The 21,853-nt window shown below is 41.6% G+C and overlaps 2 protein-coding genes across 3 annotated transcripts; one reads left to right on the top strand and one right to left on the bottom strand.

Annotated features, from left to right (window-relative positions):
- Positions 1 to 526: 526 nt before the first annotated feature.
- TVP23A (trans-golgi network vesicle protein 23 homolog A) lies at positions 527 to 15,614 on the top strand. 2 transcript variants are annotated; one of them, XM_068422756.1, is made up of 8 exons: positions 527 to 618; positions 699 to 778; positions 5,541 to 5,685; positions 6,629 to 6,718; positions 9,850 to 9,975; positions 11,655 to 11,784; positions 12,214 to 12,305; positions 15,588 to 15,614. In XM_068422756.1, exons 1-7 carry the CDS (start codon positions 610 to 612, stop codon positions 12,273 to 12,275), a joined length of 642 nt encoding a protein of 213 aa, XP_068278857.1. In that variant the 5' UTR covers positions 527 to 609; the 3' UTR covers positions 12,276 to 12,305; positions 15,588 to 15,614. The 2 variants fall into 2 exon arrangements, with proteins under 2 accessions (XP_068278857.1, XP_068278856.1); XM_068422755.1 differs by lacking the exon at positions 15,588 to 15,614 and having other exon boundaries at positions 12,214 to 12,806.
- NUBP1 (NUBP iron-sulfur cluster assembly factor 1, cytosolic) lies at positions 13,347 to 19,080 on the bottom strand. Its single transcript, XM_068422754.1, has 11 exons — positions 19,014 to 19,080; positions 18,838 to 18,939; positions 18,611 to 18,747; positions 18,289 to 18,357; positions 17,735 to 17,767; positions 16,868 to 16,958; positions 16,375 to 16,529; positions 15,152 to 15,262; positions 14,926 to 15,028; positions 14,111 to 14,194; positions 13,347 to 13,514 (listed from the first exon to the last, which is right to left on the bottom strand). Exons 1-11 carry the CDS (start codon positions 19,045 to 19,047, stop codon positions 13,462 to 13,464), a joined length of 972 nt encoding a protein of 323 aa, XP_068278855.1. The 5' UTR covers positions 19,048 to 19,080; the 3' UTR covers positions 13,347 to 13,461.
- Positions 19,081 to 21,853: the final 2,773 nt, after the last annotated feature.

Raw genomic sequence — 21,853 nt, 5'->3', positions numbered from 1 at the left:
CCACTAAATTTTCCTTTTGGGGTTTATCTGCAGCACAAGGCCTAAGGAGCCCTGTCCAGGCGGGTGTGTTTGGTGAGCAGGCAGCCATCACCAGCGGAGCAGACATCTGAACAAGCCCAAGAAAGGGCTCCGGCTACACCGAGGCCTCCGGCTCCTCACGCTGCAGCACGGCCCGCTGAGAAGCCCGTGTGGCCGCCCTGGCCTCGGCAAAAGGACCGCCGAGAGCCTAAACGAGATGGAGAGGAGGTGGCGGCCGAAGGCGCCTCAGGGACACGGATGCGAGGGAGGAGGCAGGTCTCCCCGCGGGCCCAGCACTAGCACCGCTGTAACTGGGGTCGCCCCGCGCCGAGGCGCTGCCGAGCCCCGAGCGCGGCCCGGCTGAGGCGCAGCCGCCGCGGCCTCTGTGAAGGGGGAGCCCCGCGCTCCGGCCCCCCCGCGGGTCGCCCCCCGGCAGGGCAGGGCAGCGCAGGGCAGGGCAGGGCAGGGCCGGGCCGGCCTCGCCGCGGGCTCACGCCGGGCAGGCGGCAGCCCGGACCCTTTTTCCTGAAACACCTCCCAGCCCTGGCAACGGCCGCGCCTCGCAACCGGGCTGCAGGGCCGGGCCGGAGGATGAAGCAGGTAGAGGCGCCGGCGGGCGGGGCGGGTGGCGGCGGCGCGGCTCCCCCGGTCCCTTCCCGCTGACGGGCTCCCCGCCGCAGGCGCTGGTGGACGACACCGAGGATGTGTCCCTCGACTTCGGGAGCGAGGAGGAGCTGGCGCTGCGGAAAGCAAAGATCAGGTAAGGGCGCGGGCAGCGGGGCGGGCCCGGCCCCGCCGCGGAGGCCTCAGCGCCCGCCTGAGGTAACGGGGCCTGGGCAGCCCGTGCTGCTCCGGCTGGACTGACGCGCTGGAATACCGCACGCTCCATTTAAACACTTAATTCCTATTTTTTTTTTTTTTTTTTTTTTTTTTTTTTTTTTTTTTTACACAAAGGGTGGTCAAGCCCTGGAGCAGGCTGCCCGGGGAGCCTCTGCCCGGGAGATGCCCCGTGCTGGGCAGCCCGCCCGGGCTAGCGCAGGCGAGGCCCGCGGCACCGCTGCGGCGGGCCCGGCTGCTCGGCAGGCTATGCATACTCCTGCCATTGGAAACAGAAATTTTATGTACCCAAAGACAACATACCACAAAAAAACCCAAACAAACAAAAACCAACCCCAAAACCCAACTAAACAGTGTTTTTGTTAGAGCTGGAGAGAGCTCTGATCTTCACCAAAACAAGTTGTGCAGCAGAGTGCTCTGGCACTGCATTGCACACCCAGATGAAGGGAAACAGCAAGTTATTCGCAATAAAACGGTCATGTTTTCCTTCCACAGGATGTGACGCTATGTGGAATATAGTATCTCTTATCCTTGTAGCTGTTACCTGAGAAAACCCAGCCCATTGAGATCCATCTCATCTGTCAGGTTAAGCAGCCTACCCTTACATTACCAGAGGTGTCACTCTGCAGCTCTGTCCACACCGAGGTCCCAGGTGACACAGCCGTTGTTCCATCAGTGGCTTCTGAAGAATCTCCAGTCAAAGAGAACTGTCAAGGGAAAAATTTTATGTCAAAAGGAATTACATATGCACGTGCAGTCGTCAGTAATGTGTATAATCAGCTTTGATTTATATTGCTTTATTCCCTTCCACTTTGCCCCAGTTTACTCCGGTCCATTACAATGTTAATATTTCTTGTAGGCATAAACAAAGAAAACATTGTAATGGACCATTTTCACTTCCAACTGAAACCATTCTATGATGCTATGAAAAATAAGAGATGTTAAGCCTAACATGAATGTTATCTGAGATGCACAAACAAGCAATCATGTAGCTTTACAATTACTCTGTTTTACTAGTGTTTGGTGAAGCATTTCTGCCCTTTCAGTGCATCAGACTTTGCAGCTACATGATGAGATAGCCATGGCACAAGATTAGCATTCCCAGAGTTGCTTTGTTTCTGTGCTTTAGCAGTGGCACACGTTTTAAATGAAGGTTTATGTTTTGGTGCAGTCTTGGAAAACTTCGCCTAAAGGATTAAACTAAACTGGGAAATACAGTTTAGGAGTGTGTCGTGAGCACATGAGCCACAGATTCAGTCTATGGGACCAGACTAGAGTTAGCCTGAAGTGAAACCACCCTGAAATGTTTGTAGGAGGTCCACAGCACCAGTTACTTTACAGATCTGTTCCTCCTGGTTCACATTACCCAATAATATAGACAGGCAAAGTATCAGTAAGCCATACTACTAATAATCTACTATGTGTGGCTACTTATTTCACTAGAGATTGCTCTTCTTTCTTGCCCTCATTATGACAATACTAAACATAATCTCATACTGCAAATTCTTCTGCTATAGAATACAGAAATGAAACTCCATACATTGTTCACACAGAAGTTTGGTTTTATATTTCTGAAGAATCTTGTGCAAACAAGCCTGGAACACACCCACATGCTGCAAGATTTTGTTGTCTTAGAGGGTATAACAACATGTTCCAATAATTTGTTTTTAACTTTATCCCAGTTTCACATATCTTGAACTTGGTTAGAATTTACATAAGCTATGACAAGTTGTGCTTTTGTGATTCTCCAAGGTATATGGAAATGCTCCTTAAAAGCAAAACGTATGTGGATAGTGATTTAGGTAGTGGCTACTTTCACAGGAAGGTTAGGAAAAGATAACTTACAGCATCTTTGCAGTTCATTGCAGTATCACAACATTTGATTGGAACAGTTAGGAGCATATGATTCCTTCTTCTTCAAATCAGCCAGGTAACACAAGATGATCAAGCCAGAGAGTCTGTTTGTTTAAAGTTACCTAGATATATTCAAAGTACCAGACAGAGGTATGAAAAGCAGCATGTAGAGTCCTGCCATGGTGCTTCTGAGCAGGTACTGGGAATGATTCTCCTGTGGTTCAGTGGTATACCTTAGGGTTGACCCAATTTGATTCCTTAATATGGGATGCAACTAAATTCATAACAGCTCATTCCTATCCTAATAGGCATCATGCTTGCAAACTGAGCGGAGGTTATTGTAACAAGATAAATGGCAATCCTCAGCCTCAAGGTTCCAGTTCTACACTATATGGATGTTTAGATGCAACAGGATAACTAAAAGTCCACACAAGTGGGTTGCTATGCTTTCAGAAGCAAATGTATGCCAGGCAGAGCCAGTGCAGAGTTTTAGCTACCTTTATCCTTCATTGGATTTGAATGCAAAAAAAAAAAAAAAGGAAGAAAAGTTATAACGTTTTAAAGCCTATACTGCCTTCCATTAGTACAAGAAATCATGTTAGTTTATACAGTGATTTCTTAATGCCATATTTCTGAAAATTAGCTTTTTAAAAAAGTTTAAAGTACAACTGAATTCAATATAAATGCATTCACTTAAGAAAAGCTGTAAGGTTTTTTGTTTCAAAAAGGACACAGATGGTTTAGCTTCAGGTTTTAAAAGACAATTTTATCTATCTGGGATTATGTCCTTATTAAAAATTCTGTTCATATATGATAGGAGGTATAAGTTTCATCTGATGGCTGTGCGTTAAGAAAACACTTGTTCTGTTCAGTGAGGAAGTGAACAGTTTATTTACTGGATTCTGTTAGTTTCAGGATTTTTTTTTTTTTAAAGCATAAATGGGTAGACATTTTGAGATTGAGAGAGTTGTCTGAAGAATGAGGTGCAAGTTTTGGTATATCTCTATATTCCTCCCCTAGGACAAGAACCTGCAAGTCTGTGTCTTTGGCTTGGCTAGCCACATGCTTGTGAGAGGACTGATGTTCTGTAGTCTCAGTAAAGTGTTTAGTGCTGATAATAAACCTGAGTCTCTTGCTCATGAACTGTTTCTTTTTTTTTTTTAGTAAGCACCCTTCAAAGTCTGATGTTGGAACAGATTAAGCATCCAAACAGTAATTCATCATCTGACTTCCAAAATGAAACACTGCTTCTCTAAAGTAACTTTCATATTTGAAGTACTGATATAGTTGTAAAAGCTCAGTCCATCCTGATGCACTTCAGGGCTGTGATCTATGAATAGCTTGTATTCACACAAGATGCCACTTGTGTAATGAACTCTTACGTCTTCTTGAATGAGATTAAGACTTGAAGTAGCAAGACATTATCTGTTTTTGACAGTTCACAGTATTCCCTCCGCTCTAACCACCCACTCACCTGTCTGCTTATGGCAGAAAAAGCTCCTTTCACTTAAAAATGTCATGTGTTTAGTTTTAAGTCAGAAGTAGTTTTTGGAAAGTTTGAGGTTAGCACAGGCATGATCAGGAGTAAATATAAACTACAGCTGTGCGTCATTTTCGCTTCTCCAGTCATGTGTGTGTAGTACTACAAGCACAGTATTGCCATTCCAGAATAGATAATTACTAGAACAGTTAAACAGCAATAGAATAATAATATTACAATAAAGATATAAATATAATAACTATTATAATTTAAATCTAATTATAATTTAAGTTTACAATAAACAATTATTGTGTATATATTATATGTATCATTATACACAATAATAGAGTAATAAATTTAATAGTTGAATAGTTAATTATGACCCAGGCCCTACTACTGTTAATTGTTTACAGAGGTAGAGGAGCTTAATGAGACAATCGCTGACTTAAAAAAAAAATCATATTCAGAAAACAAGTTTTATTTACTCAGCTTCAAGGGAAGAAGTTACTTAAATGCAATAGTCTGTAGTTAATTGTCACTTTAAACTAATTATCACAAACACAACTGTACAGAATAAGTTTTTGTACTTGGCATATTACCCTGAAAACTGTGCTGTGCTCATTACAGCATTCTCCAACCCCCCATCTTACTGTAGAGGCCAATATTCCATGCCGTGTAGTTACTTCTTCCACTGAAATTCCCCTTTATTTTGTTACTGACAAAATTTTTGTTTGATGAGCAAAGCACAAATATCTAGTGAAATTAATGATCGTTCATTCATAAGAACCATTAGATTCCCAAATCGTACTCCTTCTGTACGAAAAGGAAATGTTTGGTTTCAGACATTACATATACGGGTTCATTTTGTCTTATACCCAACACCTGTATTTTTTTAATTTTTTTTTTTTTTTTTAATTTCAGAGTTCCTGTTCTTGTTCTCAAAACAGTTCTGAAAGGCATAAGATCTGTCTCAATTCTTTTGTCCCTTACAATGCTGATTTATTTCATGAAGCTATGAGGATTTTAGGGTGCAGTGTTGAACACAACCACTAAATTCCTTCATGCAGTACCAAAGAAACTGGTGGAAGACTCTAGATTTTGTTCCGTCTTTGAGAAAGTTTTGACATGAACAACACATTCCATCTTTTAGCTTTCGATTGAAGGTTGGCTACTGGAAACAGTGTTGCTTTGATAATGAAGATATACATCAACATATGAAATAATAGGGGCTACAAACCAAAATGCCATTATAGACTAGAAATAGTTGTGTTATACTACATTGTTAGCAAATACTGTAACATTCCTTCTTGTCCCGTGATTTTGTAAGTGCTCTCTGTTCTTTTTTTTCTAGGCACCCACTGGCCACCTTTTTCCACCTGTTTTTCCGAGTTAGTGCTATTGTTACCTACTTGTTCTGTGACTGGTTCAGCAACAGCTTTGTTGCCTGTTTTGTCACTATTCTTCTCCTTCTATCCTGTGATTTTTGGTCAGTTAAGGTAAGATGACCATGAACAGTAATTACCTTTGAAAGTATTTTGTGTGTCATTAAATAAAAGAAAAAGGAATATGTATACTGATGAAAGTGACAAAGAATTATGATCTGTCGATTTATTAAATGTCTACCCCGTTTTAATCATGACATTTACATATCTTAGTTACTGTTTATCACCATGTTCTCTATGGCTGATGGGAGCTACTAATATGGTGAGAAAATTGCCTTGCCAGGGGTGGGTTTGTTTGTATGCTTTCCTCCTTAAAAAAAAAGAAATAAAGTAATACTGGCTTTCAGTAATGGATGCCAAAGGATGTCCAAAGCTGCAGTACTGTGCCCAGACCCAGCACGCAGGAGCTGCAGAAGGCTCCTGAGAGCCCAGCTATGGTACTGGTGCCCTGATCACATGCAGGCAGGTGGGTCAGGCCAGCCCAGAATCCCAGGGGCTCCACATGTGGAACAAGGCTTCTGTTTTGTAGAAATGAAGCACTGATGCATCTCCAGTATACTGGAAACTTCTAGTACTCATCCAGGTGCAGAAATATTTTCCTAATTTGTTTGCTTGATTCCATGAAGCTTACTTGCTTATAATTTATCTTCCATTTTTTTTCAATGTGTTTTTGTTCACAGTTCTCCTCTCCTACTGAGGAAATTTGTTTACTGGGGGCTTCTCCGCCTAACTGACTTAAAAAAGATACATCCTATAATTTCTTATCTAAATCAATGTTATTGTGCTAATTATCATATCAGAAGAGATCAGGCCTCTAAATTTGTAGTAACTCATCCATCCTTAATGACTGTCGTGCACAAGCTGGCACGGCTTTTAGATCTGATTTTAGTATTTGATAAAAGATTATGATTTTCAGACATGCTTGTATTTTTTTTTAATGTTAGTCTACAAGTGAATTATGCAACTGATTAATGAAAATAATTATTTCTGTCACTAGAATGTGACCGGAAGACTATTGGTTGGTTTGCGTTGGTGGAACCAGATTGATGAAGATGGAAAAAGCCACTGGGTGTTTGAAGCAAAAAGGGTAAGTGTGTTAATAAAAGTAGGCACAGGACAAACAGAATCCATAGGAAAGCTTGTAAAGCTGATACTAAATCAAATAAAGTAACAAATAGAGCACCTTTGTAACAGTACTTTTTATCCAGCTTCTATAGAAGATATGTAATTATTGAGTTACAAGCACACCGGATTGTCACTTCCTGGAAGCATTCAGAACAAAACTGGTCTCACAACATTGTCATCACATGCATCAGCAGATTAAATATTCATAGCATGGTACTATCAGTATGAAACGTTTCTGGTAGTTCTATTTTATTTTCTAGTGAGAACATCTTGTAATAAACACATCTTCCCATAGTTAATCCCAATGCAGAATCCTCTTCAGGAAAGATCTATGTTGAAAGCAATGGTGAATAGTTCCAATTCTGTATTTTAAAATGAATATTTTATTCATGCTCATAGAACATGGTGAGGAATAGAACCCAGATCACAGAGCATTCTGATACTGCTAGTGCTCCCCCAAACACCCTGAGCAAAAATAAAAGCTATCTAATGGCACTTGGCAGCGCTGCCAGAGTCCAGACTGCAGGTTTTTGCTTTCACTTGCTAACATTCTTTCCACAGCCTCATCGAGGCAAGAGCCTGGCAGAACACTTCAAGTGCTACTCACTAGGACTTTCCTTCCAAGCCCAATCCAGCTGTGCACAGAGCCTGGGTACTGAGCCCGGTGTAAAATACTGAATGCGCGGGTCTGGAGTGCCCTCTAGCAGCCCTGCGGCCCTTTGCAACGAGAATGCGGCCAAGCAGGAGCGCACCCGGCAGAGCGGGGCTGCACACCATTAAGAAGACAACAGATGTTAACGTTCTTTCTGTAATCGAAGTGAAACCTTAAGAGAATATAGGCAAGCCTGCCTGAAAGCAAGGAAACTAGAAGACCTTCAGATTTTCTTAGTTCCGTCAAGAAGTAAGCAAGAGCTTTCTTAGCAGTTGAAAGCAACGACATCCATAAAATGACCTCCTGACCTCAAAATTACTGTAAAATGAGCAAGCCTAGTTCACCTATTACAGTTTGTTAATTTTAGCCTAGAAGTACAAAGTTGAGTCATCTCTGTGGGCTGAAGACTTCCAAAAATTCTGGCAAACAGTGTGAATTATCAATGAAAATCATAGTACGTGAAGAAGGAACACATAATTAGAGTGGGTTGTGTTTTTGCCATGGCTTACCTGTGAGAAATACTTTGTCATGGCAAGGTCTTGGGATACAGGCAATTCTCTTACTTTCCAGAGTCAGGCATTCTCTACCTCCTTTGCCAGTCCTCTAGAAGCTTTTTCAGATCTCTTCCTTTATGGGTGAATTTGCTTAGAAATATTCCAAGTCACTCACCAACAATTAGCATTCCTGGTGTGCTGCTGATGCAACAGAGGTTCGCCCTTGAAATCCTACCTTCTGCTGAGGTTTGCTGGAAGAAAAGTAATTCTTACACTTACATTCCAAACATCACAACTCCCCTCCCCTTCTTTGGGGATGACTGCAGCCTTTTGTAATCTTGCTCATCAAGTTAACTAGGTCTTTCAGGTGCAGTGTTCTCAGGTGCATTGACTTTTTTCTCCTAAATAGTTAGTGCTAATGCACTAATGGGTCATTTGTCAGTAATTTGGGATACAGGTGATTAAACCCTTTTATTGAGTCAGAACATCTGTCTTCTTCTGTAACTATGAAGGCATAGAACATTATTCTCTGGACCTCTGCAACATCACTGGTTTAGAGGGTACACGGAAAAATTAAAGACACCTTGTATTTATTGCATCTTGCAGGGTTTTCTTAGGCAAGATAGAGTAACTTAACCGTGTTTGCAAGTTGGATGCTATCATCTGCCTCATGATGGATGCACGGATGGATGAGCCTTCTTTTTACATGGAGAATTCAAGATACTGAAAATGAACCAAAAGGCTTTTCAATTTTCAGAGTGGAAGAGACCACAGGGTTTTCTTTTCCACTTGTGAAACTTGTATTTCAGAAGCTAGCACTAGTGGTGGTTGAGTGGTCTGATGATTGGAGTGAAATTTTGAATTCTGGTCACCTAGGAAAGATCAGAACCTTCTGAACAATTCTCTTTCTCTAGTTTTTCTTAAGTCTTGGAGCTAACAATGAGCCTTTCAGTGTAGACAGAGACACATGAGTTGTGCTGACCTGAAGAAATCTGCAACCAGGACTTTTTGCAGCCTGCTTTGACCTTTTTTTGCTTTCCCTGAAGAACACAAATAGAGCACCGTGAATAACAATGCCTCTTTTGAGAGATGCCAGCAGTTGCTATAGTGTCCAACACTAGTATTACAAAGAGGCATTTTTGAAGCCACAGTTCTTAATTTATGGAGTATCAGTGGACTTCATAAGCAAAATTGAAGTATTAGTTTACATAATAGAAAACTAAGCTTCAAGTAAGATTTAAATTAAGCTAAGATACTTCATGTTTTTAGGAATATGTATGGAAATGGGCACTGTTAGGAGAATTCCATTGTCTGAACTGGAACCAACTGATAAATCCTGTGGGCGATCTTTAAAGCTTTCTTGTTAGCACTTGCAACAGCTCATTGCAATCTCCACATTAGATACTATAGCTTTTCCAATACTGCAGCTTTTCTGTTACTGGATTGATTTTTTCCCCCATACTTTTGATTTGTGATGAGGGCACATGTCACAAATCTACACTACAGACAGTGAAGTACTCACACTAAAGTTCTGCTTGTAACGTTGTCTTCTGTTTCACACTTCTCTAAGGCCTTGGCGAAGTTTGAATCTAATTTCAAAGTTAACTTAGTGTTTCCGAAGTTTAAAAGCAATTGTCATTGTAACAGAACTTTGACTTTAAAATACTACTGATCTGTAGTGTTAGTGGGAGCTATCATTGACAAAAGGACTAATTATCTCATTTAAATGTTCACAGAGACCAGAATATTTTGAAAGAAAATGCTGTCATGTACAGTAGGGCAGCAGGCAGAAAACTACTTATCTTCTTGTTCAATCTTCCTTCCATGCATATAATAAGTGAAATTTAGCTAAAGAAGTAATTTTTTCCATTCCTCCTCCTCTGCTGATTTGTTATTCATTGTGGGTTTTGTCTTTGTGACTAGTAGTTTCAATAATTTTCCTTCTAGGTGCCTACAATAGCTGCCTCAACTGAAGCTGAAGCTCGAATCTTTTGGCTTGGTCTCATTATCTGTCCAGTTATTTGGACAGTGTTTTTCTTCAGCACCTTGTTCTCCTTGAAGCTGAAATGGCTGGTAAGTCTGGGGGTACCGAAAGACCTATGGCTGACAGACAATGTCAGCAGAGGGAAAACCCAGATCTGTTAGTTTTTCAACAGTCTTTGAACCAAATCTTCCAACAGTACAAAAATTCCACTAATAGCTTCAGCAGATCAGAGGAGTTTTATGCAGTCAAGCCCTGCACTCTGGAATGGATTAGTAATTTTTAGCCCCACATCCACTAGGTTACCAGATACCAACTCCTTCATCTAACTTGAGAACCTTAAGTGGCTGGCAAAATTACAGACTTCTTTTTAACTGTAGCAACTTACGTTTCCCCAGCTTATTTCAGTCAAAGGAAACCTATAGGAGAGGATAAAAAATGAATCGGTGATGCTGCTTTTCAGGTTTTCACATCTCCTTGGGACTTTAATGTTACTTGCTCTTAAAAGTAAGGACTTCAGATCTTGGGTACCATTCCGTTTTGAAAGAACCAGTGTCATAGTGCTTAAAACCTTGATAAATTGAGCTATAAGTATGTATTTTATAATTACTGTATTTATAAGCCATCTACTCTACAAAAAAAAAAAAGAAAAACATTACACATTTTCCTAAATACAAGAGGAAATTTACCCCATATATTGCATTATGTTAACGTATTTTTGCCTATGAAATCTTCATGTTTTCCCCATAAAACATTAAGTGCTCGGATAATTACCATAGAATTCATTTTGTTAAGTTCCTAGCCGTGCTAAGTACAATTTCTTAATTCAGTCTGAAAAGATAAAAAGTGTCTTGGACACGTGCAGCTACATAACAAGGAACAGCCAAGATTACATTTTATTATTAAATGAAACAGGAAATTCAGCTATGGGTATCAATCAATTGCAAATCATTAACTGTCTTCTAGTGCCCCAAATGGCACAGCTAAACAAGCAATAGTTAAAATTAAACCAGCAGCCTTTCTCCACTGCTCCACCTTTATTTTTGAAAACCAGAGATTGTTTGCTAAACCAAGAGCTGGTTGAAGGAACCCTAACTAGCACTGGAGGCTTGTAAAAGGCAAATTACACAAATGAAAATACGATAGCTTTCAGGAAACTGCTTCTGAGGCTAAGAAAAACATTTTCTGTAAGTTATTTCATTAGTCAATCAGGTGTGTTCTGCCTGCTGCTAAGCCTATAGTGCCACAAAAGGATTTAATTACTTTCACTGCCTGTTAATGCTAGATATTGATTCATATCTATTGATGCTCTGTAAATCTGTAAGTTATAGGATGTTATTTTATATATAATAAGGCATTTGTCAGCTAAACAAGCCTGCAGGTTTGCTATGTATCTGGATGTGAAACTTTTAGATACAAATTGGGCTTAAAAGAGTGAAATGATTATGTAGTCAGTCTAATAGGTCCTTTACTGAATAAGTGTTTTTAGGAAAGTAATGAAGTCATTCAAGATACAGATGACAAAAGATTTCTATCAGCGTTTTGATGAAAAGAGGCATTTTGTAGAAAGGAACTACTGTGTTTAAGCTTGATAACATTGGAGCTCTTTGGAGGTCATTTATTATTGGAAGGAATATCCCCCTCTTATAGCATTTATGTTTATCTAAATAGTATGTATACATACACACACACACACATGTATGTATATTCTACACATACAGTCTATATATAGCAGTGTATTTGTCCCAGCTGAACTTTTGTTTGTCCACAGGCTCTTGTGATAGCTGGGATCTCCCTTCAGACTGCTAATTTATATGGCTACATCCACTGCAAATTAGGGGGACAAAAAAGCATCAGCAGAGTAACTTCAAGGCTTTTTGCTGCAGCAGATGTTCCCAAGAGTAAGTACGGAGTTCGTCTGGCAGCTACAGCCCATGAAGTATCACAGCCTGACCTGCCTCCCGCTGCTGGTTTTGGCTCTTCCCAGGTCTCAGTTGCTAAAATAACTCCTGGCAGGGCTATCTGGATTCTCCAATAAGCCTCTCTTGCGTAACTCGCTCAGCAGGGCTGTACCCCGTGTCACTTTGCTCTGTGTTCAGAAGCCTGCTGAAGCTGCACAACTGAGCTGCTTCCCAGCCCTTTGAAGTATGTCCTCTAGGTTAAATCCTCAGAGGAATGTCTTCTGAGATGCTATACTGCCTCTACCTAGGCACAGCTGGGAGGGCTATCTTCATCCCCCAGGCTTCCACCAGGCTCCTCCCTGCTTTTTATAAAAAGATTTCCACACACTGGTTGTGCTAACACCCACACTTCCTGGGTTCATTCTACAGGACAGCCAAAGAGAACTTCAAAAGACTGCATTGAAGAACATGGGAAGACAGGCACTAGATAATCAAATACAGAAGAACTAAAAGGATGAGCGGTAAAAATACTAATTTATGAAAGCTGTTTTTCAGATGAAGATATTTAAGTAAAGCTCTTCTAGAATTATACCTGCATGAAATAAGGATTTTGTGTCGTTTGTATTTGATTCTTTAGATTCTGGAAGGTTTAGAGCCTTTGTTACGTACTTAAAAGTTTCATCAAAAAGCAGTTTGTATAGGCACAAAAACAATGCTTACTGTTTATTAGAGAGCACACTTCTTTTAAGAAAAAATCCGTCAACTAGCCCGAAACTGTTGGATTATTTTAACAAAGAATTAAAATGTAATCAAAAGATTATGCTCATTTAATTTTGGAACTACAATAAACAAAAATCAAACTGCCTTGCCCTCTGGTACACAATACTGATTTCTCAAAGCTTTGATTCCTCAATAAAAAGAGGAATTACAATCACAAAGGGCCTCTTAGTTATGAAAGACACCAAATGTTTATTTTCTCGTGTTCAGGCTTAGGGTCGGGTAGAAGAAAGTACAAAAGTCATGTAGCACATTCACACAGTACTTGTGTGAAGCAGCCAGTTATGTATAAATAGTTAAAATATGTTAATCTTATTCTGATACCTGTAACAAATAAAATATAGTAGGTTTTTATTTTAAAACTGATGCCTATTATAAAAAAAGGAGACAATACTACGATGAATTTCACTCTAAATATAGATCTTTTCCACTGAAAGGAAAGATACTTAAATGATGCCATTCAGTAAGAGAGCAAGTGGGCATTACAGTTCATCCTAGCGCAGAAGGCAGGACAACGCCTCCTACGCGTGCACAGCAGATACTTTAGACACAACGCCCCAATATCAGCAAAGTGTATTTTATATTCAACTTCCCAAATAAAATCTTGTATATGCCTGTCTTCAAACACCAACTTCACACGCAGATTATTAGTACTGTGAGACCAGGTGCAGACTGTGCCTAGGTAACACAGATGAAGGCTCGGTTTTATGGCTTTCTAGCAACCTTTGAGACCACCCGTGAACTACAAGAATCTTGAACTATAGAAAAAAACTAAGGCAAGAACATTTATATTAAGGATTTATTTGCAATATACAAAAAGATACATTCCTTCTATTAAATCAAGGCATAAGTTACTTTTCTATAATTAAACACAAACTACATTTTTATTCCATTCATAGATTAGATAATCTTTTCTTCCTGAAAATGGTGTTGATCACAGTATTCCTGAATTCCTGCAAGGACAGGGAAAAATAATATAAGTAATATTTCAGTTGTACATCAGGAGTTAGTTACTGCTGCATCACTTGGTCCCCTACTGGTACAAATACCACAAGTTGGGCCTTTATCACAGTGAAAATGGCTTTAGGAATTTCCCAGCTGTTTGTGTTTTTAAACTGCACATCACCAGCTCTTTAGGTAGTTTTTGTATGTGGGGTTTTTTTGTGCAATTACAATTAGAAGTGGAGGCAATAATTAGCCAGCTGTAGCATACTCAGCTATGGTGAGCACCCCTCAACAGGCCTGCTTGAGAGCCTCAGAGCCTTTTTGTGAGAGCAAGTACACACACCTCGCTTCTGAAAATTAATGACTGAAGCCAAACATTGAAACCAGTTATTAAACACAATTTTGTTATCACTTTAAAAGCCTGTCATAACTGATACCCAGAAGAAGTAAATATAGTATTCACACCTGTTAATTTGATAATTGCTATGCACATCTACTGTTTTATTCTACATGCAGAATAACATGATCCTGTGTAGCACCTTTATATATTCCAGAAGTGCTCAGAGCTGGGAGGATTCATTTGCACAGTGATTTTCAGACTTACTTTGAATAATATTCCTGTAAGACAATGTTGCTGGAGACTCAGGTGCTTCAGACAAGAAAGACTGGCCTTTGTCACAACTTTTTCCTTGAAGGACAGGGAAAAACACGAAGGCAAAGCAACAGCAAAAGATGAACTTTTCTTTATTTTACCCTTTATCCTGCTACCAGTTATACCCTTCCAAGAGCCATTTGCATCTATTCCTTTTAAGGAGTCCTTATGTCAGTAATATAACTAGAACCACAGCTTACAGTTTTACAAAGGAATACTATTAGCAGAAACCTTCAGTCATTACTTTGGAAGTACTGACCTGTTCCTTGCTGTCATCAAGCATTAATTGCTAATAGCTAGCGGGCAAGGAACCAAGGCTTCTCACTATCCACAACAGAATTTGGGTGGTGCCAGTAACAGTGAAGTTACAGCACTAGTTTTAATGCTTAACATCTACAAGATATTATTTTTCATAGCTGTTATGATTTTATTCAGACTGCACTTCCAGGTGATTACACCAAAGAGAAAAACGTGTTGTACTTCGAATACAATTATACAGCTGAAAGGATGCCTAATCTAATCTTAATCAAGATTAAGTTTCAGGCTAAGGAAATTATCCTAGCACTTTCCTCTTCTCACACCATGCTGTGTCACAGTTCCAGTAACTTCTGATTCAAAAAAATGTTCTATCTAAAGGTACATACTTACCTAAGAGACAAAATGCTTAATACTCTAATTTATCAGTGTCTGAGTCAGGGTTTTCCAGTGCTGACATCAGTATAGGGGGAAAAACTTGTTTTAAACATAGTGCAATACAGTAACTTTACCTATTTGAGGATCTAGAGGCACTTTACCCAGGAGGGAAACATTTAATTTCTGGCACATCTTCTCTGCACCTCCAGTAGTCGGGGGAAAGATCTGAGATTCATTCTGTGACAACATGAAAATTAGAGTGAAAACATTGCAATTCTGAGAACACGGCATTTTTGGAGCAACATTTTATATACAAACAACATCAAGATTAAAAATGCTGTAAGATACAGACAGCCTTACCTTACACTTTGGACATATAAAGCCACTCATGTTTTCCACAACACCTATGATTGGCAGTTTCACTTTACGGCAGAAGTTGATCTCCTTCCGAACATCCTGAAGCGACACTTCCTACAAATATTAGGAAACACTATTTTGACTGTAACGTTTTGATGCTGAACCCATTAAGTCACATTCTTAGAGCTATTTTAAAAAAAGTTCATAATGAATTATTACTGCTCTCTTTGTATTTTGAAGAATGTAAACCTGTGTTACGTGCTCCAGCAACAATTCTATGAGTGGCAACAGAACAGGTACAAGAGTTCTACCCTACCGAATGTAGTTCTGTTGTGAAATCTGACTTGACTCTAGTAAAGATTCAGCCATATTTATGTTTTACCTCCTACATTAATCTCACATCTTTAATTCTTTAAATTTAACCTTTTCACATTTGCAGTTTATAGAAAGACCCCTGACACTTCCAACAGAGCAGGTAAGGACAAGAACCACCAGGCTTACGCTTATTATCTCTTTTCAAACTAAATTCAAATACCTTATCATCCCCTCAGACTTTTCACATATACGCCTGACCTCAATCAGTTCTCCTGTTCCCTTCTTCTTCGCTCGCCATCTATCTGATATCACCCTCAACATTTCTCTTCCTTTACATTTTATTCTTTCATCTGTTGTGGAAACACCAGGTGTCTTTCACTAGTTTGATCTCCTGTTCCTTTCCAAACCAGGCTCTGAAACTTATGTACGAATTCGATGTATTTTGAGTTTCAGCTCTCCAGGGGCTGATTTTTCTTTTAAAAATGCACACCACAAAGTTGCCTACTGGAGGCAACCAGCTACTTCATGTGGTGTCAAGCAGTGCACATCAGTTAAAAGCTAAGCTTCTTCCTGACTTCGGAACATCAAGCTGTTGGCGAGCAAATTACAAATTCGCAAGGATGTGAACTCTGATCTCAAAGAAGGAAGTGAAATGCTGCACTTCCCTTCACCACACAGATCATGACAGCTTTTGATTGTGAACTGCTCAGTGGTTTAGTGCCCCATGCAGATCCCCTACTCCACTGAGACACCCATCTAACTCATAAACCAGCCAGCTGTAGAGCAAAACAAGAAACTCGGCTCCCTTAGACTCTGTACCATTGTTTCTCTGAAGTTAAATGGAGACTCTAAACCAAGGACTGGCTTTAACTGCCATGATGCTTCTATCAATGGAAATTAAGTTCTTGTACCTGAGGGGTTGTGATTATGACAGCACCGTCTATGTGCGCTGCGCCGAGATACTGCACAATAGATAAGTGTTCATCTGATGTTCCTGGAGGTGTATCTACAATCAGGTAGTCGATTTCACCCCAGTCCACGTCACGAATAAATTGTTTGATCAACCCTAAAAGAAAGCATAAGAATGTGGGAGAGAGAAAAAAATATCTCCCTATATTTCAAATTTTAGGGTCTACTTCAAATTCTACAGTATAGGTATGCAGATTCTTCTGACTTGGCAACTCAAGTACAGAAATGCTTATTTTGCCAAGGCTTTAAAAAAAACCCCCAACACAGCATTTGACCTTCTAAGTTCATCAAACGAGTACGTTCAACTAAAGAAAATAACTAACCATTCACTCATTTTTTCCTATAGCTTACTATACTATTTTTACATTATAAACAAGCTCGTAATATTAAATCTTTCAAGTACATAAATTGTTGTTGACAACACTCGATACGTACCATTTTTTTTTGGTCCTCTCCAGATGACAGCATCGTCAGGACTGCTAAGCAAGAACCCCACGGACATGACACCTAAGTTTTCTTCAACGTACTAAAAGAGAAGCACAGAAACTCAGTAAAGCATACTGAGCAGTAAAGAAAGAGTAGAGAAACCAACTCTAAACCTGGATTTTATAAAAAAAAGCAGGCTGGGGAGTAACGGGGAAGACATTGGGAAAATAAAGGCAGAGTACCTCATGCTTCTCTTTTATCAAAGGGCTGAAATTTACAAGTTTTGAGCAATGCTTACCAACTACATTCACAGCCTGAAAAAAACCTAGTTGTAGTAAGTTTTCTAGGGGTTTATGCAATCACTGGAGACTGCGTAAGCATAAAAGCAGCTTTCCCTCTCAGCACCAAGATGTCTTTTCAAAGGCGTACACACTAAAGGTGATCTTTAGACAACCAACCCTCCTGCAAAACTTTCCCTGCGTTTTCTAAAGATTAATGATGTTTTTCTTGTGTGTGAGATACTTTTTGTCTGTCATTGAGAAGATGACATACTGTACAGTTGCATGAGAACCAGAAATAATGAAATGAAGTAACTTGTATTAATTGTCCATAGTATAGCAGTAAACAAGAAACACTTAAAATAATGAAACTATTTTAGAAATGTAGTATTATTATGATTAACAAAAGAATGTTAACACTCTGATCTATATAGCCTATATCCAGATTCTATAGAATTCTATACAATGTGGATATTTCCATCATTAGAAAAAGAACTAATAGAAGTATCCCCTGCTCCTCCCTCGTTTTTTACTTTAGAAAACAGTGCCCAACCCAACCAAACCCAACAAACTTTCTGAAACAGTTCCACCAGCTTACCACTGGAGACCATCCAGATCCACTCTGATGGACCTGAAAATTGAAGTGATACATAAAGTTACATTAGAAATAAAACCAGATGTTACATAAAACATGAACATAAGTCAAAACTGGGTAAATATCCTGGCTATAGATACAATGCTGCTTCATTGGAGCAGCTGAGTTAAAAACTGTAGGAGGGCCAGATCTCCATTCATAAGTGAATAATAACCGTCCAAGATTTTTGCAAGAAATTTCCCTGTGACTTTATAGATTTATATAAAATACTCTAGGGCTGATAAATCACATTAACATGACTTAAGTTTTAAATAGTCATGAATATGTGGCCACTATGCAGCAAAAGCTGGTTTGCAGAACGGGTCATCCTCAAAGCAGACAACTCTCTTTACAAATGAAATTATGCTGAACTTCTCCATCTCACCTTCTTCATCTCCCTACATGCTATCACACAAGTTTCCCAATAAGCAGTCCTTTTAGAAGCTTTAAGTCTACCCTAAAACGTCAATGAAAAATTGAGCAGAAATCCTTTAAACAACGTTTGAACTTTCACTTACCTGTTCTCCTTCCAGACCCATCATTTTAGGGATGGATGGCCCGCAGATATCTATGTCCAGCAGAGCAACCTGGAAAAAAAACAACCAACCCAGCCCACTGGAACCGAGCTGGCCCAGGACTGTTCCCAAAGCCTAAATCGTGCAACCAAAACACTGTCGCGCACTTAATACGGGAAAGAAGCGCAAACCGTTAACGAGAAGGGGCACGCGGCCAGCGCAGCCATACCCTGCTTGGCTGCCCGCGGCCCCGCCCGCCGCGCTCGCCCCCGCCAGCTCCTCCCGCCCGCGGCTCCGGGACCCCCGGCCCCGCCCCGCAGCCCACCTGCTTGGCCTGGTCCGCCGCCAGCCCGTGCGCCAGGAGGGCGCTGAAGGTGCTCTTGCCCACGCCGCCCTTCCCGGAGAGCACCAGCACCGTGTGCCGCACGGCGCGCAGCCGCTCGCGCAGCGCCGCCGCCTCCGCTGCGGGGCGACACGGCGCTGTCAGCCCCGTCCCGCGTCCCGCCCCCCCCCCCGGTGCCTCAGCGCCCGTCCCCTCAGGGCCTCACTCACCCGGGTCCGGGGCGGCGGCGCCGGCAGCGCAGAGCCTCTGGTTGGGGCATCCCTGGCAGGCGGCGGCCGTGCCCGCTTGGGCGCTGCTGGTCCCTGGGCAGTCTGCAACGGACAGCGAGAGCTGGAGCGCGACAGCCGGCGGCGGCGCGCCCGCCCCGCACGGCCGCGCCCCTCACCCTCGGGCCGCGGCCCGCCCGCCGCCTCCGCCATGGTGCCGCTGCTGGTCACCTCCGCCGCGCGCGAAGGAGGCGGGGCCAGGAGAGCGCGCCTGGTGCCGCGCGCGCATGCGCCGGCCGTGCCCGCTGCCGCCAGGGGGCGCTCCGCGGGCTCGGCCCCGGGCGGGAGCGCGGGCAGAGGCGCTGGGCGGCGCCAACGCCCGCTGGGGAATGTCACGCGCGGGAGGGGCTCGCACACAGCAGGGCCCGGCCCTCCGAGCGCGCAGCCGGGCCGGGCCGGGCCGGGCCGGGCTCCCGCCCCCGCGGGCAGCCCCTCCGCAGGCTGCAGGCACCGGCCCCGGCACCCAGGTTGCACGTACGCACCCGAGAGCCCGGCACGGGTTTGCGGTAGGTGAGCTCGGCGAGACCGTTACTGCCGGCAGCGCGTTTTTAACGCCACGTTGAAATTTCTCCCCTGGAAGTGCATTGGGCAGAAGCAATTGACAGTAGCGCCACAAAACCATCTCGGTACCGAAATCCTGACGTTAATCACGATCCCCGCGCACCCGAGGAGCTCGCTAACCCCTGAGGGGTTCATGCCGTTCACCCAGGTCACCCAACAGAAGGAGACAAATCGTTGAGTCACCTTTATGGCACAGCATTGTACAACTGGCAAGGAAAGTACTGCAGATTAACACCCTTTACCTTTGTGTTTCCCAAGTTTTATACCTAGGAGACTACATATCGTTTACGTAAAATCATGCCATTGCTACATTTCATAGCGATTTTGAATATATTAATTCCTGTACCTTGCTGGTAGACAATTGCTATTAATTTAATGGGTATGTTCATTTGGAAGGTTATTCTACCTTAACTTGGCCAATCAACTTCTGAGCAATCACATAGCCACTGTATTTGGTATGTAAAAATTAATGAAATAAATTAATTTTCCAAACCAAGGAAGTGTGCACCAGTTTCTGATGAAATCTGGACCTTATTACTGGCCACCTTACCCCGACCACTGCTCCCTTTCTGTCTGTCCCGTGGCTGCCTGAGCACGGCCTCGTCCTCCGTTTGTAACATCACAGCCCGAGAACTGACTTACAGATTGCAAACATCAGTGATTATTGCACTGCTCATCAGCCAGCACAAACTGACAGTACACCTGACTAAAAGCTGTGTGTGTAAACTGCTGCTGTAAAACTGAAGCACCTAAAGAGACCAACTGAGAATCCCCAACAGGGGATACACCTTACCAACATTCATCAAAAGACAACTCCTGCCTCAAAATGCTTCCAGTCTACATAGAAATGAGCACTAAATCATGGCACCATATTGAGTTTTATGATATTCCTCTTATGAGGAATATGTTTTTCCAAGATCTTTGGCAATCTTTTCACCTCCCCTTCATTTTCCCATTACCTACGTAAAAAGTTCTCACAATACTGTTATAATTAAAACCATGCAGAGTCCCAACCATAGTAGATGCAGCAACAGCCATCTGAATGGCTGTTACATGAGTACAGCTTCGGTGTTCAGAATAAGGCATTAAATAGTATAACCACTTTGCTTTGGAAAAATGCACACAGTGCATTCACCTCTTTAAAACAAGTTTTCAGTTTTCCTCCTGGACATGCATATAACAGGTATGAGCCTCAAAGCAACAGTCCCTCTTGTCGTGGTTACCTCCCGTGAGACAGACTGACTTACTCCTGAGGCAGGGCCCAGGAATTCTAGTTTAAAAAGCACTGATGGTAACTCAAGCTTGAGAGAAAGGCAGGTCGGGGCGGTGGTTTTGGAGGAACTGTGAGTGAACCAGCATGCTTCCTGCTCACAAAGCCTCCTTCTGTTGCTTTCGTTGAGGGTGCTGTAAAAAGGGTATTTTCCTGATTTGAGCACAGTTAGTAGTCTCAAGCATTCCCATTTCTGATTAGTCCCCAAACTTGATTGTTTCAACACACAAGTGTTTAGGTTACTATTTAAGGTGGTCTCACCTTGGAAACACAATATATAGAAGAGTATCTGGCAATGTTTTGAAAGGTACCAGCACACCCCAGTGTTAAATCTGTCTTTTTGAGAGAAAAATACTGCAGAATTATCTTCTTACGAACACTCTCCACTTCAACAACCACCAGCTTTTTAGAAAGAACCTTCTGGGGGAAAAAAAAAAAAACAAACAAACCACAAAAACTTCTGAATAACTGTCCACCTACCAAAAAACCTAGGAAAAAAAAAAAATCTTAAAATATATTTAGTTAAGGTATTTGAGGAGTTTGGCCTCTGTTTTTCAGTCATTAATAAATAGGCTATTGCCCATTTTCCATTTCAAGTATATTTACCTCAGGTGAATGCCCGTCACCACTTGGTATTTGTACAAGTTCTGTACTTACTGCTCTGTAATTATCTTCTATGGGAAACTAATGAAAAAAATGTTATGTGGAAATGTCTGCAAAACATGCGGTTAGTTTCAGAAAGTGCAGTTACTTAGAAGAGACTTAACTGAAAGTAAAAATCACTGGAAGGAAAATTGGCCTGGTTTAGGCCAAACCAGGACACTAGCTTTCTGAGACAAGATAAGCTGTAATGTAATGCACATATATACGTCTATATTTTATTTCCCCAGGCTGAAAAAAAGGTTAACAAGCTGTTTCATAGTTATATATCTGGAGAAGAAGCAACGATTGCAACTGTCTTGCATTCAGCCTAGAAGAAATCTGTGCTGATTTAAGGACTCTTAGGAGAGTGAAATGCAGTGCCTAATTACAAATAATTATTTATGTTCAAAATTCTTGGCACACAAGATGGGTCACAACGCAATCTCAGAGCACTGGATTTCAGAAACAGGTTTTTGCCAGACAGGC

The sequence above is a fragment of the Nyctibius grandis genome, chromosome Z (assembly GCF_013368605.1).
Source record: "Nyctibius grandis isolate bNycGra1 chromosome Z, bNycGra1.pri, whole genome shotgun sequence".
Lineage (NCBI taxonomy): Eukaryota > Metazoa > Chordata > Aves > Nyctibiiformes > Nyctibiidae > Nyctibius > Nyctibius grandis.
This window is presented reverse-complemented; position numbering and strand designations above follow the sequence as displayed.